This window comes from Trifolium pratense, linkage group LG4, assembly GCF_020283565.1.
Source record: "Trifolium pratense cultivar HEN17-A07 linkage group LG4, ARS_RC_1.1, whole genome shotgun sequence".
NCBI classification, from domain to species: Eukaryota; Viridiplantae; Streptophyta; class Magnoliopsida; order Fabales; family Fabaceae; genus Trifolium; species Trifolium pratense.
This window is the reverse complement of record NC_060062.1, coordinates 57,549,847-57,568,343: the sequence shown is the minus strand read 5'-3', so window position 1 is coordinate 57,568,343 and position 18,497 is coordinate 57,549,847. Positions and strand designations below refer to the sequence as shown.

The 18,497-nt window shown below is 32.3% G+C and overlaps 2 protein-coding genes and 1 long non-coding RNA gene across 5 annotated transcripts; all 3 read left to right on the top strand.

The window, feature by feature from the left end:
• The first annotated feature begins 2,423 nt into the window (after positions 1 to 2,423).
• On the top strand, positions 2,424 to 5,578 carry LOC123924762. The gene is made up of 3 exons (XR_006814835.1): positions 2,424 to 2,864; positions 3,477 to 3,613; positions 5,001 to 5,578. It is a non-coding gene; the product is annotated as an uncharacterized LOC123924762 (long non-coding RNA).
• Positions 5,579 to 8,522: 2,944 nt separating this feature from the next.
• Positions 8,523 to 17,992, top strand: LOC123922323 (protein ALP1-like). 3 transcript variants are annotated; one of them, XM_045975048.1, is made up of 5 exons: positions 8,523 to 13,863; positions 16,150 to 16,253; positions 16,381 to 16,708; positions 16,779 to 17,010; positions 17,090 to 17,992. In XM_045975048.1, exons 2-5 carry the CDS (start codon positions 16,243 to 16,245, stop codon positions 17,539 to 17,541), a joined length of 1,023 nt encoding a protein of 340 aa, XP_045831004.1. In that variant the 5' UTR covers positions 8,523 to 13,863; positions 16,150 to 16,242; the 3' UTR covers positions 17,542 to 17,992. The 3 variants fall into 3 exon arrangements, with proteins under 3 accessions (XP_045831004.1, XP_045831002.1, XP_045831003.1); XM_045975046.1 differs by having other exon boundaries at positions 8,525 to 13,863; positions 16,150 to 16,708; positions 17,090 to 17,991; XM_045975047.1 differs by having other exon boundaries at positions 8,525 to 13,863; positions 16,147 to 16,708; positions 17,090 to 17,991.
• LOC123922324 lies at positions 13,863 to 16,110 on the top strand. Its single transcript, XM_045975049.1, has 2 exons — positions 13,863 to 15,039; positions 15,127 to 16,110. The coding sequence occupies exons 1-2, from the start codon at positions 14,713 to 14,715 to the stop codon at positions 15,946 to 15,948; spliced, it is 1,149 nt and encodes a 382-aa protein (XP_045831005.1). The 5' UTR covers positions 13,863 to 14,712; the 3' UTR covers positions 15,949 to 16,110.
• Positions 17,993 to 18,497: the final 505 nt, after the last annotated feature.

The window sequence follows — 18,497 nt, the reverse complement described above, 5'->3', positions numbered from 1 at the left end:
CAGCAAGTATAGTGCAAAACTGCAAATGTTCCTCCTACAGTTGAGCAATTAACATATAAAAATCATGAATCAAAGTGCATAATTCTGAGTATGAAAGTGAATTTGTTACCTTCTCCATTATCATTAGCTTTGAGATCTACGAAAACATAATTTGCTAATGGAATAAGCGCTATCGTGTACATTATTAACGATAACACCCCCAATACATCGTCGTCTGATCCCTTCAGAACCTTGCTGTAGACATCAGCAAAAACATATAAAGGATTTGTTCCCATGTCACCATATACCACACCAAGAGTCTTAAAAGCTAATGCAAGGGTAGGCCAGAGGGAAAGGTCCTGATCCACACAAACGATTTTAAAGACTATATATGCAGTGTTAAAGACTGTTGAGTTTGAGTGATCTTTGAAATTTGTGAAATTTCAATGCTCTTAGAACTACCGGAACAAACTTGCCTTATTCCACTAGGTGAGGTTGGTTACACAGACCAAACATTGGTGAAATCAATGTAAACATGTGGATCGTATCTTTATCCAAGCCATTGTTTGCTGTTAACTAATTCAATTATTATAATCAATGCTGTTTAAACCAGTATACATTGACCAAGTTCCTCCCCAAGTCATTGTTTGAACAAGTCAATTAAAACTTACAGAGATGAACAATTTTAAAATAATCAAAACCAATGAAAGATGCAAAAACAGAGATACGGTAACTACAACCTATGCTGTGTTTTACATGAGATATATAGCTATAATAAATCAAAACCAATCCATCACTGAAAAAGAAATGTAAACTAAAAAATCAATACGAGCGATATCTTAGAAATCCTCAAATGAGCATCATATAAGTCCCACATCGGAAACTCAATCACGTTTTTTAGTATTTATAAATTCATGTTATAGGGAAATCTATTAACCTGGGGTATGTGGTTGGATGATACATGTGCTACTCCAAACCCTAAACACTAGCCTCTTCTCTGAGGGTTTATAATGTTTTTGGGGTGTTTTACCTGTGTTTCTCCCTTTAAAAAAGAAACATGGATGCCATGCACATGAACCTTGGAGTGGTTTGAAGGTCGGTGGCTGCTTAAAATTTCTGGCGGTTCACTATAATCCTCACCTCTCCTCCATACCCCACCATTTTTTTGTTTTAACATATTAATGTATGAATAATACTTTCTTATTTATTTTTTTTATTTTTAGTGATTATTACATGATTTATAAATTTTTTTAAACATGAAACATTTTACAACAAAGAATAACAAAAGATAATTCAAGATTATTAATATATTCATCTGTCCAATAAACTAAAATTTCACAGTAAGGATTAATGTTGGAAACAACAAAAACGTTGAAGACTAAAAATATAATAAAAAAATGTAGAGACGATTTTTAAAAATCCTCCAAAATATAGGAACTTCAAACATATTTAACCTTTTTTTTTATCCCAAATCTTGAAGAAAAAAATTGGACCGAGTGGTCAAGCAAAGACCCAATTTGCCTAAGCCCAATAAATATCCTTGTTGGGCCTATTATCTGTAGCAGTGGATCCAGCCCATCACGCCCAACTAAACAACCCTATTCGCCCACGATCTCACATTTTATTGCCATTTTGATTATGGAAAAAATTGTATTTTTTTTTTCACCATAAAGTGGAGTGACCGGAGTTCGAACCCGGTCCCGACGTCCAACAATAGTAATTTCAGCATTTTTGCCAGTTGAGTTAGGATTTGTGGACATGTAGAGACTATTCTTTACTATATAATAAAATGTAAACATATTTAACCATTATTATTATTATCTATACTTACTATATATAAAGAGAATACATGAGTTTTGGTGTGAATTTTTCATAATACCAACAATATCCTTTATTTTTTTTATTAGCACAAAAAATCTTTCATTAACAAACTCACCAAAATATAAAACACATATTTTTTTTTTTAGCAACAAAATTTTTTTATTAACAAACCGACCATAAAAGAAGACATATATATTTTTTTATATATAAGTTAGACACATGCAGACATGGAACGTACTTGCTTGGCCCGCTAGTTATTAATAGGAGGAGTGCTAGTAACACACTCTTTAACAAACACACTCTAACACACTCTCTTCTATTGGTTAAAATTTATATGAGTCTCATAAAAGTTATATGGGTCCACATTTTTTATTGGACCCATGTGAATTTCAACCAATAGAAGAGAGTGTATTGGAGTATGTTTGTTAAAGAGTGTGTTGCTGACATTATTCTATTAATAGCGGAGCTTTGCTCCATTTTGCTTGTCTACTTTTACTCCTTTTCAATTTCAATACATAGATAGATGTGTGAGTGTGACACATGACAACATGAATCTAAGGGCTGATATTACTTGTTTTCAATACTTTTGGAGTACAATTTTAAAATTAAATATTTTTTAATTTGAAAAAAAGAAGAAAGTGATGAGGCGTTGTCTTGTTTCTCCCTCTTCCTATCATCGCAACCCATGTTTCTTTTCATTTCAATGAACGCAATATTTCAACAACAGCGGGCTAAGTGTTTTTTCCCCAAATTTTCATTTTCGCAATATCAGTGCAAATTCTCAAAATTTTCTATACTCCTATCGATTGTACCTTCAATTCATTCCTTCTTCAATGAGTTTTCACGCTCGTCCATCAATCGCGACCTACAAAACTTTCAAAACCCTCATAATCGTCCGGTTCTTCTCTACTCAGTACTCACGAACCAAGAACCTGTTCTTGTTCTTCTCTATTCCTTTCCTATTTCCAAATTTCTCTAACGCGACGCAAGAATCCCTTCAAGACTCATAAACGCTCGAAACCCTAAAGTTTTGAAACGCGACGAAGGTACTTGCGATTCACAAGGTATATTTAGTTTTGAAACCCTCAATTTTCTTATTTTCCCATTATTGATATAATAATTGCTCTTTATTATTGTATTGACCTAAATTTTATCTTAATTTTCTTCTTGTTCTTGTATGCGATTATTGACCTAAATTTTATCTTAATTTTTGTTGTTGTTGTATGCCATCGATTATTATAGTCTCCACACACACACAACATGTTTGATGAAATGTTTCATTGGAATCACCCATACATTCATCTCCTATTTATCGATACCCATTTCCCAGAATCCAATTATTGTGTTGTGTGAAACAATGTATTTGATGAAATGTTCCATTGCATCACACACGTTTATGTCTAAATTTTTCTAGAGGTAGTTCAATTCTTGTGTTGTCACTTGTCACACAATCACATAGAAAATCTGTTTCTAGCCCATTCATTTTCTAAGCAGGTTCACCCCTTTTTGACAACCAAATGTCATAATTTGATTTTTTGTAGTTTTCTATTTTAAGTTTTGATGTGCTCTTAGTATTGACAACCTGTGCATACCCAGGAACTGAATCAAGACAATGGGTGCATTTTCTATGTTTTAAATTTCATTGAGTAACTAACTACTCCTGTTCTCTTGTACAGAAAAAAGAACACAATTATGGTGCAGTTGCAGAGGCATATTTCCTCGATTCTTCGTTGTAATCTTAAGAGAGTGGAGCATACCAATAGTTCGGCTACAAACCTTGTAATCTATCGCTTTGGTTCTTCTCTTTCACAAGGTTAAAAGTGTTTCTTCTATTCCTATTTTTTATATTTTTTAAGAATATAATGTGTGATAATTATTCTCCATAAACCAAATTCTAATTTTATTGAGATTAGACACACAAATTATTCTCATGAAGACCAATAATGTATTCTTTTGCTAACATCCTTCAAATAATAAATCCAACAAAAAAATGGATATTCATTTAAAACCTTTGAAGGGGGATCTTTTACATAAGCCATAACAAAATCTCAATTTTTGAGAAGCCATGTTCAAAAAGTTATACTTAATCATCAATTAAGCAAACTATAGGCTAATCAAGATGTGCAACAAAATTGGATTCATCCAAAGTTTTATATTAAGAGAGGTGCACATATAAAAGACTTATAGAAAAAAAATGTTTTTTTTTATGAAAAAAGTATACTATAAGTCGAACTTATATAAGAACAAAATATGACATATAATTGATTATCAAAATTATGAGTTTTTTGTCATTTTTCTTGTTCTAAAAATTTTGGTCTATCATGAAGGACAATTAAGAGACTAATTCCAAAAATTATTCATTGATCATTAAGGATAATTTTTCATTAAGCACATACATGACTTGTACTTTAAAAAATATTTATCAACAATGTGATCATGAACCTTTTTTTTTTTTAAAAAAAAAAAACATTTGTCACAAGATCATAAAAATAAATTAAGACAAGTGTTGATTTAAAATAAAATTGTCTTTTGGTATGTCAAAATAAAGTTGATCATTGAAAAATGTGACTAAGACATATGGAGAAAATCTAACTTGATAAAATAACCCTTAACAAAAACTTTGATAGCAATATGAGTATAACATTTTTGAAAATGTATTGCTTACAAAGGTGTAGAAAGATGATTTTGCAAGCAACAATGTTCATTTATTTAACACATAGCATGATATGTTGAAAGAGATTATTTTCCATTGTATGAACAAAAATCATGGAAAAATGTAAGAACAAAGAGTGCATTAAAGATATGAATTAAGCATATGCACATACTAGTCATTAACAAGCAATGATATGCAATTTAAGCTTTTAAAGTCATATACTTGCATAGAGAAAATCTCCCACTGAATTCTAGATTTCAAGATCATCAAATCAATCACATAATAACATTGCATAAATGTATTCAAGCTTAATATAATGCAAATGTTATAAGATCTAGAATTTTGTGTACCTTATAATGGATTTCCTCACTTGAGATTCAATGATGAGAGCATCTTCAATTGTTTGCAATTTCACCACATGCTCGTCATTGTAAATATAAAACACTTGGTTGACGGTTGAGGAGAAATTTTTTATCTTTTAGAGCATTCTCCAATGTTGAGTAAATTCATCATCTCTCAAGTATCTTTTCACTTGTTGACTTGGCAGGAAGAACGTTCTGAGATTAATCTACTGGATCCAACACAATATAAAGTAACTCATCCAAGTTGCTTTCTTTTTCAAAGTCCCATCTTAGAACGCTTAGGCCTAATGTTTGCTTCATCTCAAACTGGTGCAGCGGTTGTAGAGAATATGGAAACAAATATTTTGGGGTTTTTGGGCTTGGTATTTTGAGCAATTTTTGTTTAGGAATTCAGAGCTAAAAATTGAATCAAAAAATCTTTGATAGTGATTCTCATATGGGAAAAATAAAGAGTGGTCAAAAGGATGAGGTATGGTTGAAAAATCTCCAAGAACTCTTGTAGAAGCTTTGTGAAGGAGTGAGATCAACACCAATTTCTTTACTCGAGTCAAAATGCAGTGATGCATGGATTAAGGTCCACAAAGGGAATGGACTTAGACTAAGATTCAGTACGCTCAACAAGAGGTCTTTTTCCTTTGGCAGTTGTTACCGTAGCAGCAAGAACGTTCTCAGATTGTACTCCTTGAAAAATCTCAGTTTCAACATCAATTATCTCATGTAATGAATGTTCTTTATATTAAAGGTGGTGCTGGCATTCAAACCAGAAAACTCCTCAACAAATTTCAGGCACACCATAATGACCTTTGCACAAACTCCACACTCCATGTGCAACAGGTTAACATAGGTTTGATAATAAATCAAACCATACAGCAGCTCAACACCAAAGCTACACACCTTGCCATGAATAGTCCATCCTCCACTTCTAGGGACCATTCAAACAAATATGAACTTCTCCAAGTCCAAACAACTTTTCAGTATTTCTTACTTGTTCATAACCGGAAAGTATCTTCCCTAGGATCTCACCCAGATACAGAACAGGGTGTCTGCTCTGATACCAATTGAAATTCTGGTACACAGTAGACAAGTGTTGTCCACGATGTTCAGATACTTGTCGTAACACTTGTCTAAGCAGTAAGAACAATAAAACAGGGCATTACAAACATATACAACACTAAAAGCATAAAAAGCATAAACAACACACTAGAATTGTTAACCCAGTTCAGCATAACAGCATACTCTGGGGGCATACCAAGCCAGAGATAAAGTCCACTAAATAGTATCAATTCAGAGCTAAACTCTCCTGTTTACAACTCCTCACTTAATCACTACTCGTGCTATACTTTCTACCTAAGACTCACCTAGGTATGAGGCTCTCCTCAAATCCTTCTTCAATCACAGACAGCGATTTGATCAACATAACAATTCTGAACAAACTAGAAGACAAACTTCCATGACAAATACCTAGCCAACATACAAAAATCCAACATCTTCTCTTCTATATTCTTCCTCATCTTTAGAAATAGTTCATAACACTAATTCCATTTTCCCCCATTTTTTCTATGTGGTCCCCTCATCTCTTCTTCTAATCTCAACCATTTAAACTAAATAAATCCTGTCCATCCATTTTTAATTTATTACCTCCGCCATTATTTGATTTTTACAACACATCAATATAAAACATATATAATAAAAATCTTTTATTATCTCTTTTTATTATCTCTTTTTTTACAACAAATACTAGCTCAAAAATATATAATAAAAATTGAAGTTTAAAATTTTAGTGTCGTTTTATAGACTGACTATTGTATTCTAAGTTTAATTTTTTTTTTTACATGTAATCATCATTAAAGAATATAGTGTCGTTTTGTAATAAAAATATGATAACAAGAATAAGAGATATAATATAATCAGTAATTCAAATATATGATAAAAAAATGCAATAAAGTAAGAGATATAATATAATGTAAGGCGGCATCTACCATGCACAACCTCTTTAAGTCTTGCACCGTGAAAGACCATTTTCCACCGTTAGATCTAAGAATTCTCCCAAACATAATGAAACACACTCATGCTAAAGCCAATCTTTCTTCTCCTTCTTTCGACATAACACCACCGATAAACCGAAATGCCAAATTCTTTCAATTTCACTCTAACACTCTTCACTTATTCTTCTTCCCAATAGCAATGGAAGTTTGTTTTTCTGTAAACACCAATTTTTTCGTTTACTATTCATTCTTACTTCAATTTCATACTTGATCCTCGTGCTCAACTAATTGTTCTTGTGTTGTTCAAATAAATAATACTCTGAGATTTGACATAAGCTTGGAAGTTTGAAAAGAATGATAAAAAAAAATGTAAAAAAGGATTCAAAGATAAAAGATAAAAGATTTCGAAAATGTAATAAATGGTTTCAATTTTTATGGTGAATCTCATAAAAAGGAAGAAAATGTAGAAAGCTTAAAAAGAAAGAGACGAAGTTGCAACAGTTGGGGAAGAGTTAAATAGATGTTAGCGCTGAGATCGTCTAACGACCCTAAATGGACATAGGAGATCCATATCTTCCGTTTTTCAGCTCCATTTTTCACGATTTTTTGTGCGTTTTGATCATAATATAATTTCTAAGGATTCTGACACACAATTATAAAATATCAAACATCAAAATGTGAGATCTAATGAGAAATTCGTGAATCTATTAACACCATTAAAGACATGGTTCTACCGGTTTGATGTCCGGTCCGATTTTGATTACCTTGATATTTATCATGAAACTTCCGATTGTGCAGTTAGTGTTACTAGTTTATAAAAAATTGTGAAGGAAGGGTAATTTTGGAATGTAAAGAAGGCTACACCAAACTTATTGATTGTTTTGTACCAAAAAAACAATAATAAACGTTCAATATTTTACTATTAGTTTTTAGAAAAACCATGACTTTAGAAAATAAAATTCCAATGAATTAAAATTAGTTTAATAATATAATTTTTATATTATATTAGTAAAATTAACTTTTAAATTTTTGTTAAATACTCCCTCCGTCCCTTAATATAAGCTCTTTTTGCAATTTTTCACGCTTATTAAGAAAAGTTAGTAGTGTAATAAATGTGTATTTTTTGAGTATTACAATGTGTATAGGGAATAGTAGTGTAATATTGTCCTTTGTGAAAAGATGTATTTGTAGTTAATTTTACGTATTTTAATGCAAAACAGGGTTATGTCTGGAAAAGTAATAATAAATGTGTATAGGGAATTGAAAAGGGGTTTATATTCGGGGATAATTTTTTTCTTTGAAATGATGCTTATAATAAGGGACGGAGGGAGTATTAATTTTATTTAAATATTATTTATGAATTACCAATGTCATTTTATATTTATGAGCTAGTTGAACTGCTAATTTTACCAAACACTCCAATTAGCTTATCATCTTATGGCTCAGTTTGACAAAAATAGCGGTTAGCCGATAAGCTAGCTTATGACTGATAGATTATAGATAGCTGATGGTTGATAAGCTAATTAAAGTGTTTGGTAAAATTAGAGGTTGAACTAGTTGATAGATGTAAAATGGCATGAAAAGACATTCTTAATTCATAATAAAATATATATTTAAGATATTTAGAATTTGGTAATTTAATATATTTTTATATATTATTAAATTAATTTTTACTTATTGGAATTTTATTTAAATTTATTATCATGTTAATTTTTATAATTTATAAAAACAATATATTCAAATAAAAATGGACATGGTTCGTATCATTATAGACTTGTTTTGATCTATTTTGAGTTTTGTTTATTTAATTTTAAAATAGAAAGGAATATATAGTCAGTCTACAACATGTTAACACATTATATACAAAAATGTAAAGAAAAAAGCTATGTTATTTTTACAGTAGAAAAAAGCATGTTTACGTTGAAGTCCAAGTTACCTCCATTTATTGAATTGTCCAGTTACCTAATTGCTCTCACCGATCTACCGTTGGAAAAAGAACATAGTAGTGTTCATTATAGTGTGGAAGTTGAAACATTGTGATTGGAAATGAGATGAACACATTGGTCTTGTAGGACTTGGAACTAAGTAGTGTGAATTAAAAAAAGTGGGAAATGTCCCACATTGATAAGAACACTATCCTTAGTAGTGTGTATATATTTATATCCCAAAGTGACTAGGTGAAACATTATTTTTTAGTCACAAAATTAATTAATTCTTTGATTAGTTAATTTGAAGGAAAAACATGTTGTATAATTTTGATATAAGTAATTTATTTTAAAGTTATTATAATAGTTTTTAAAAGAATTAAAATTATTATTAATGAATTGTTAAGTAACGTTTTACTTGGTCAATAAACACGTTGCTTTTCCGTTTGATATATTACCTACTTACTCCTAGTTAATAGCAATGATGGCTATAATAAAGAAGAGGTTTTTCTCAATTTTATACTATGAGTATATATGTGGACGTGGGATTATAAAAGGAAGAAGGGGCTAAAACATATTGAGTTCGTGGCCACATACAGTTTTTAACAAAAATCAATATTACATTTTCATATACATATTGAGTGTTATCTTCTTGGATTACATTACCGGTGTCTATTAATTCTTGCTAGTTCTGTCACCTCGGATATGATTCATATTCGGGAAGGATCTGTTGAATCATGGGAGATTTGCGCTTATCAGGCGGATAAATCCTTAAGGACAGTGCGATCAGCACGCCTCAGGTATTGTATCACGGTTCACTATTTTGCAGGTTTATGATTCTGTGGTTGTTTACTATGCGGTTGACATCAAACTACTACACCCACAAGAGATAAGTTCCTATGAACTCTATTTTAATTTGTTCTCTATAATATTTGTTGAATTACTTAAATTAATAAATTGTTGAATATTGTGATTAGGTCCAATTATTTACAACAATCTTAAGGATTTAGTCTCTTGTATTATGCTCAGACTCTAAAACCCCAATTTTGCGGCGAGAGAAAAACTACAATTTGAATACCTAAGTACAGTGGGTGATAAAGAATTATGTGGATATATAGCTGGAATTTTCAATCCACGAAATGATGGTATATGGTTAGTGCAATCCCTTAGATATGAATGTTGCAAAAACGTGATATAAAAATCCAAGTAAGTCTCTCTTTAATTGAGCTTGTTTAATTTGATTGTGAAACATATATCGATCTATATAAATTTCTGTGAATAATTTTTATATCTTACTCAACATCCATGAGAATGAATGGTAATTCTTGAAAGTATATATTCAATTCCTAATTGGATTTTGTGCAAGTTCATAATATTATGTTTCTTCCGGTGGAAAAACAAAGATGATATATGTATGTGCACTTGTTTAATCTGTGTGAAAGTGTGTGGGTTATACAACTCATAATAAGAATTTTATCATGACATGTTTAATATAATAATTTATGTGTGAAAATATATCTATTTGGAAAATTTTAGTTTAATGTGAAATATTACTTAATTGTGTTCTCTATTGTTAGTAAATTGAGAAGTATATGGATGCATGTATAATTTGTGAATTCATGTTGATATTTGTGAATATATGAGAACAATAACTTGAGAAGATGTATACGAGTTATTAGAGCATTGTTAGAAGCAAATTTAGGAGATACTATCTTGTTGAAAAATTTGATGATATTGAGAAATTTTTTGGAGACACATATATTGTGATAGAGACGTTGTCGCTTAGAGACGTTGTCGCTTAGAAATATTCTAAGTAGACCTGAACATGATTGTGTTTCATGAGATATTTTTGAGATACCAGTGATTATATAATATGGTATATTGTGGAGTATCCATTGTATTGAAATAATACAATGATGATGTTTAATATATTGTGGATTATCCATTGTATTAAATAATATAATGATGTTTAGTGAAATTGTGGATTATCCATTGTATTAAAATAATACAATGATGTTTTGTGAAATTTGTTTATGAGAAAATATATCTCAATATATGAAATTATAAATTGTCCTTATTGAGGGGGCACTGTCACTTGAAATCATTCAAGTAGATCTGAATTAAAATTCACCTATGTTGACAAATGTGGGGGTGTTGTCGCTTGAAATCGATATTATGAATATCGATTTGAAAATATATGAGATATTGATTAATGTGATCAGCCATTGTATTAAAATAATACAATGATGTTAATCGGATAAAAGCCTATGAGAATAAAATCAATAAGTGGATTTTATTGTTCTAAGTGAGAATGTTGTCGCTTAGTTAACTAAGCAGACATGTATAAATTTATTGTGAAGAACAAGCTTGTTGTTATAAACTTGATAAATATGAGATTAATTGACTTAGAGACGTCTTAGTAAATATTATACTTGATGAAAGAAAATTATGTCTTCATCATTTGTGTAAAGTACGTACTAAATAAAGCCCCTAGGAAGAAATAATTTTGTGACACATCGAGGGGAATTGGACTTAAGCCATTTGAAATCAACAAGTGATAGGAACCCAACCTTTGTGATTGGAGATCCCATGAATAAGGTTCATATGGGTAAGAACAAGTTACTTGTTAGATCTGCTAGCACACAAAAATTAGCTAATTAATTTTTGTCTTGGTCCTTTTCCTATGGTGTGAGTGAGAAAGTGCTAGACACTGCATTATTGAGAGGGTAAGCAATAAAGCTTTTAATGAATTTCATATCCCTTATGGGTGGTGTATGATTTGCAGCAATGTTTTAAAAACTGGACCGGAGATCGAACCGGTGAGAGCTCCGGTTCATGGTTCAACCGGTTTAATCAGTTGAACCGCTATTAAACCGTTATTGAACCGAATAATTAAAAATAAATATAATGCTGAGGAATAAATAATAATTTTAGACTCAATAATTTGATTTTTTTTTTATATAGTAAAAAAGAAAGTTAGTTCTCCAAAAAAAAGAAGTTAGTTTTATTTTATAATATATTGGGCCATTATTTTATCAAGTTGTATTGACCCAAAAGCCCAATTATAAGTTAAACCCTAGAATTGAAATATCCTCTCATTCCTATTAGTGAGCAGCCTCCACTCCACTTTCCATCTTCTTCTCTCACGTACTTTCTTTCTTTTTCTTCTTATTTTCTTGTTTCTTCTTTTTCTCTCTTACTTAGATCTGTTTCATTCCTTTCTTAAGTATGACCATCAAGAAATAAAAAACTATTGTGTGACTACAACAGATCTATTCCTTAATTTCTCAAATTCATCTGTGTATTTTTTCTTCTTCTTTTTCTTATAACAAATAACAGTGGCATTTTCATGTTTTTGTTTGACACTTATGTTCCAGTGAAAAGAATAACTCTACCCTAGTTTGAAAATAGAAAAGATTTTTTTTTTTTGAAATTCCAGTTTTTTTTTATTAGAAGAGAACCGGCCGGTTTTTCTGGTTTCCCGGTTCGCCGGTTTTGCCGGTTTATACCGGTTCAGACCGGTTCAAAGCGGGTTTATCCCGGTTTAATGGACTAGCGGTTTTGGTGCTTGTTCCGGACCGGTGCTGTGTCCGGTTCACGGCCGAACCGGTTGAACCGGCCGGTCCGGTCCGGTTTTTATAACATTGATTTGCAGCATACACTTGATGAAATCACCTATGTGAATGTCAAGTGGGGCCGCTTGTATGAGATCTTGGCGAAATCTCTAGAGCACTCATGAAAGAATCCAGGCACGCACACGGCCTATTAGCGCAACACAACGGCAACAGCAAGAAATGTGGGGTGTAATGCGATTGGTAGACCACTAACATACGCCAAGTTTCATTGGTTCATATAGCTTGCTACACCAATGTTACTGTGTGTTAAGTACTATCAGTCTAGGACTGGTTCATATAGCTTGCTACACCAGTTTGATGCATTACATCAATGATGTTAATCCAGGAAATGTTTTTTGAAAATTCTTTTAAACTCTAAAATAAATTGTGGGGGATTGTTGTATAATTTTGATATAAGTAATTTATTTTAAAGTTATTATAATAGTTTTTAAAAGAATTAAAATTATTATTAATGAATTGTTAATAAACACGTTGCTTTTCCGTTTGATATATTACCTACTTACTCCTAGTTAATAGCAATGATGGCTATATATGTGGACGTGGGATTATAAAAGGAAGAAGGGGCTAAAACATATTGAGTTCGTGGCCACATACAGTTTTTAACAAAAATCAATATTACATTTTCATATACATATTGAGTGTTATCTTCTTGGATTACATTACTGGTGTCTATTAATTCTTGCTAGTTCTGTCACCTCGGATATGATTTCATATCCGGGAAGGACCTGTTGAATCCTGGGGGATTTGCGCTTATGAGGCGAATAAATCCTTAAGGACAGTGCAATCAGCACGCCTCAAGTATTGTATCACGGTTCACTATTTTGCAGGTTTATGATTCTGTGGTTGTTTACTATGCGGTTGACATCAAACTACTACACCCACAAGAGATAAGTTCCTATGACATCTATTTTAATTTGTTCTCTATAATATTTGTTGAATTACTTAAATTAATAAATTGTTGAATATTGTGATTAGGTCCAATTATTTACAACAAAACATGGGTTATGTTTGACTGTTGCTGACTCAATGCCAGCTATTCCAATCAGTGTAGGCTCTGTTTGGTAAGTCCAATAAGCTAGTTTATAGCTTATTGGACGAGCTTATAAGCTTGTTTGATAAAAATGTGAAGTGTTTGGTAACGAGCTTCTCTAACAAGCTTATAGCGTTTTTTCAGATGCTATTTCAAGTAGCGTTTGAGCTTATAGCTTATAGCTTTTTACATTTTATTCCAATTTTATCCTTATTATTTTCATTTTATTACTTTATTACCCTCATGTACATCAGAGAAACTGACTCCTCAAGAACAAATGAAAAAGAAAACTGCTCCACTACTCAGGCACGTTTCATTCTTTGGCGCGCGCGTTTCACTGTTGGCGCCAACCTTCGTATATATATATTTGCTCATCAACTCAACCACACATCCATTATTACACTCTTTAAAATCAAAAATCTACAACAACAACAAGAAGTGAAGATTCAATTCTTTTAGCAGAAGAACTTAAGGTATGAATTGCGATAGTTATGTTGAATTTCTTGAATAAATTGTCTTTTTACCTCTGTTTATTGCAAATTTGTTTGAGAGTTTTGATTGGTGTTTATTTATGAGATTTATTTCAAAAATAAATTCAGTTTCATAACACCGTTACGACCGCGAAACACCGTTACGACCGCGAAACACGCCGTTACAGTCGTAAAACACCTTACAGACATGAAAACTTTAGATTTGTTCTTCTGTCATTCTTAATTTGGGTGTTGTTCTGGAAGTGTAATAGAGATAATGAGTTTTAGAAACAAAATTTGGACTTTGAATAGAGCGTTTTGTGTGCGTTAGTTTGAACTTTGGAGATGAGATTTTTGGTGTGTGTGAACTTGCTTCTGATCTCTGAAAAAGAAATTAGAAAGAAGAACCTAGAAAGAAAGAAAGAACAATGTGAGGTGAGTGAGAGAAAGTGGCTGGGTTGGGTTAGGAAAGTGAATAATTCCACTATTTTTTACTCCTATTTTGACTTTTTGGAATGCACCAGTATTGATTGATTTATGTTTTTCGGTTTTATCTGAAAACAATGTTTAATTGTACATTATATGATAGTATGCATAATTTTAGGAAAGATTTGTGCAACATTATGGTTAATTCACTTGACAGTAAGTGTTTATTATGATTTTGTGTTCAAATGTGAATTTGTTGTTATGTGTTGACATAAGTGTACTGGTGCACTTCTAGCTAGTGCATTTCAAAAAAATTAAGCTTTGCTGTTATGTGTCGATATAAGTGTACTGATGCAGCAAAGTGTTTATCTATTTCTTTTTATTATAGAAATTTTATCCATTGCTTTGTTTTCATAAATCTATAAGATGGCATCGAATAATGATTGTATGGAGGGAGGAGTGGCTTTTAAATGGAGCGATAATATAGAGTATGAAAAGGTTTTAGCCGAGCTTTGTATCAAGTTCATTAGGAAGAATGGACGTGTATCATTTAGATGGAAGGAGATTAACCAACAGTTTGAATCCATCATTAAGCGGAAGTGTCATTTCAAAACTTTGAAGAATAAGTATGATGCAATGAAGAGGGATTGGCGCATTTGGAGATTTTTAAAGTTTGGAGAAACTGGATTAGGATGGGATCCTGTTACAGGAAAGCTTAGTTGTTCAGATGAATGGTGGGATAGAAAGATAAAGGTGAGTTCCTTTCATATATTCATACAATTAAGTTGAAATAAAATATATAAGATCTGTTATTCAATGAATCAATATTCCCTTTTGTAGGAGAAACCTGAGGCGAAAAAGTTTCGTAATAAAGCAATAGATCCTTCACTTGAGGAATTATGGAATCAACTGTTTGAAGACAACTATGCAGATGGGTTAGAGAATGTTGCACCATCTATGGATCCTAATTGTGTTCAACCCGTTGAACATGTGAATTTGAATGTGAATGTTGAGGAAGAAGATAAAGGGAGTGACAGGGAAGACATGAATCATTATGAGAGTGATGCAGAGAATGCTTATGCTGAATATAATCGACATGATCCTCGTTACAGTAACTTATTTAATAATGATAATTCATTTTGGCCTGATTTCATGGAAGGAACAAGCAGCACACAAGTACCAACCCAAGGTGCGAGAGCTACCCAAGTATCTACTGAAGCTAATGAAGGTACCCAAGTACCAACCACAGGTGTTGGAGTTACCCAAGTAGCTAGCCAAGGTAATGGCAACAAAAAAACTACATACCCTTCAAAGGTGGCTAACAAAACCGTCAGGGAAAAGCGTAAAAGAAGACAATCAGGAGGGGCAGCAAAACTAAGCAATCAAATAGATGCATTGGTATCAAACTCTATAATTGCTGTGGACATATTACATTCTGATGATAGTTCAGATAAAAATGGTAGTGCTAATTCAACTATTGCAGCAGCAGTCACTGTTATTAATAGGATGGTTGCTGAAAGCTTTTTGAAAAAGGGGAGTGAATTGTGGTGTTTTGCACTTGCTTTGATTGAGAATGAAGTAAGACGCGACATTTTTATGAACATCGAGGATGATGGTGGCAAGAAAGATTGGTTGGTGTATATGCAGGCCAATCAGAAATGAGTTTAATTTAATTTTAATTTAGTTGCAATAGGTTGTTTTCATTATATTAATTTAGTGTTTCTTTAGTGGACACGTATAATTTGCAACTTCAATGAAAATGAGCCGATTGAATTATGAGATTACAACTATGTATTTTTCAATGAATGTATGTTTTTTTTCCAATATGGTTATGGATGTTTTATATTGTTCTTTTACTAGTAGGTACATCATGGATGCTGAAAGAAAGAAAAAAAGAAAAAGTGCTGAAAGAAAGAAAAAAAGAAAAAGACATGCAATATTTTGGACTGTGACATCATGTGCTATAGGTGCAATTGCAACATATTATTATAAATATATTTTCAAAAAACCATGCATGACTTCACGTCAAAAAGGAGAGAATTGGGTACGCGAGATACTAAATGGGCATCCTGTTCGATGTTTAAATGCCTTTAGGATGGAGCAAAGCGTATTTAGACAACTATGTGAAGACCTACAATCAAAATATGGATTACAAGCAAGTAATAGAATGTCAGTGCACCAGAAAGTGGCGATATTTCTATATATACTTGCAAGAGGTGCCTCTAATAGGGATGCTAGAGAGAGGTTCCAACATTCTGGTGAGACTATCAGTAGAGCATTTCATGAAGTTTTGGAAGCCGTTAGTGGGGGGAGCAATGGCTATAGGGGACTTGCACGTGATGTCATAAGACCAAAGGATCCAACTTTTCAATTTGTGCCGCCTCAAATTGCTAATGATGAGCGATACATGCCCTATTTTAAGGTAAATAGTCAAATACAAATTATTACTTTTTTTATGTCAAAATGAGCACCACACTAACTTGTTATCATAGGATGCTATTGGATGTATTGATGGAACCCACATACCTGCATGTATTCCAGAGGCTGATCAAATGCGTTATAGAGGGAGAAAAGGAATCCCTACCTTCAATGTCATGGCCAGTTGTGATTTTAATATGTGTTTCACATTTATATCAGTTGGATGGGAGGGATCAGCACATGACACACGTGTTTTCCTACATGCAATCAACACACCGGCATTAAACTTTCCAAAGCCACCACAAGGTGTTGTTATTTTACTGTTTTATATATTAGTTTTTTGTATGTAAACAGAATATAATTTTTTTTCTTCTTTTTTTAATAGGTCGATATTATTTAGTTGATAAAGGATATCCAGATAAAGAAGGATATTTAGTGCCTTACCCTAAGGTAAGGTATCATCAGTCTCAATTTGAAAATGAGCTCCCTACCAATGCTCAAGAAGCCTTTAATCGTTTGCATTCTTCTCTTCGAAGTTGTACCGAAAGATCTTTTGGAGTGTTGAAAAAAAGATGGAAGATACTTGGCCAAATGGCACAATTTAGTGTACAAACCCAAATTGATGTTATAATGGCTGCATTTGCATTACATAATTATATTCGGATGAACTCACATGATGACTTACTCTTTACTATGGTCGAGCATAACCAAGATTATGGTGGTGACGAAGAACTTCCGGATGTTTATGATGGTGACACAAGCAATGAAATTCCGGTGGATAGATCAACAACGATGAAAGTGACTCGCAACAATATAGCCAAGTTAATATGGAGATGATAGATTGTAGGCAATTTTTTTGTTATTATTCTGGGTTATGTATTTCAAGGATCTTAATTTGGTTTCAATTATTTGGCAAGTTTGATTTATTTGGCAAGTTTGATTTATGATGATCTTAATTTGTATTTCAAGGATCTTAATTTGGTTTCAATTATTCTGGGTTATCTTAATTTAGTACAATTTAGCGAGGTTACTTAACATGAAAAGGTGGTAGAGGAGATCAATGTAACATCTAGGTGGATGAGGCTACTTGTTTATGATTTTTTATACATATTTTGCTTGTCTATTGCTGCCAGTGCAGTTTTCTGTAGGATATTAGAATCAAAACAGGTTCTGAAGAATCGTCGGCACAATGCCGTTCTTGGTGTAATAGTTATCTTGGCTGTGCTACTGTCATTGGTATCTTGAGCTGATTTTATCCTTTTTTGCAGTTCATGTTTTGTCGCAGCGTAATTTCCGTTTGATAGTGTGACAAGGGCCGGGATCTCGAGTTGTTTTGCATCTTTTAAATCACTCTACGCCATGGACAATTCTTAGGCTTAGCAGTGCTTTGATTGCTCTCATTGTGTGAGGCGTGAATCAGGGCCTTATGCTTGAGTTTTTTGTGTTGTGCCAAGGCGAAGTTGCAGACTGTATCAGTTTTGGATGAGTAGCATTATGTTCTCTTTGTAAACTCTAATTGTTATAGGCATCCCTTATGCCTTTTTATTTAATAATATTGATTTCTCTTTGTTAAGAAGTCACACATCGGTTGCGAGATGGCCTGAATAAGTGTTTATATCCTAGAGGCAATCCTCACCTTACAAACCGGTTTTGTAAGGAAGAGTTAGACTCGATACTCAATTCTAGGACTCTTTGTTGTTGAAAAAAAAAAAAACATTTGGCTCCAATATTTTAGTATCAGTGATAATCCTATATTTGTATTGCTTTTGATTGTATAATGATTTGGTGCTTTA

What these genes read in the sequence shown, in the direction of transcription:
- LOC123922324 (XM_045975049.1), top strand. Translation starts at nt 14,713, where the DNA reads ATGGCATCGAATAATGATTGTATGGAGGGAGGAGTGGCTTTTAAATGG. An exon ending in GGTGGGATAGAAAGATAAAG is followed by an intron (nt 15,040 to 15,126) that starts GTGAGTTCCTTT and finishes TCCCTTTTGTAG; the next exon opens with GAGAAACCTGAGGCGAAAAA.
- LOC123922323 (XM_045975046.1), top strand. Translation starts at nt 16,157, where the DNA reads ATGGATGCTGAAAGAAAGAAAAAAAGAAAAAGTGCTGAAAGAAAGAAA. An exon ending in GATACATGCCCTATTTTAAG is followed by an intron (nt 16,709 to 16,778) that starts GTAAATAGTCAA and finishes TTGTTATCATAG; the next exon opens with GATGCTATTGGATGTATTGA. An exon ending in CTTTCCAAAGCCACCACAAG is followed by an intron (nt 17,011 to 17,089) that starts GTGTTGTTATTT and finishes TTTTTTTAATAG; the next exon opens with GTCGATATTATTTAGTTGAT.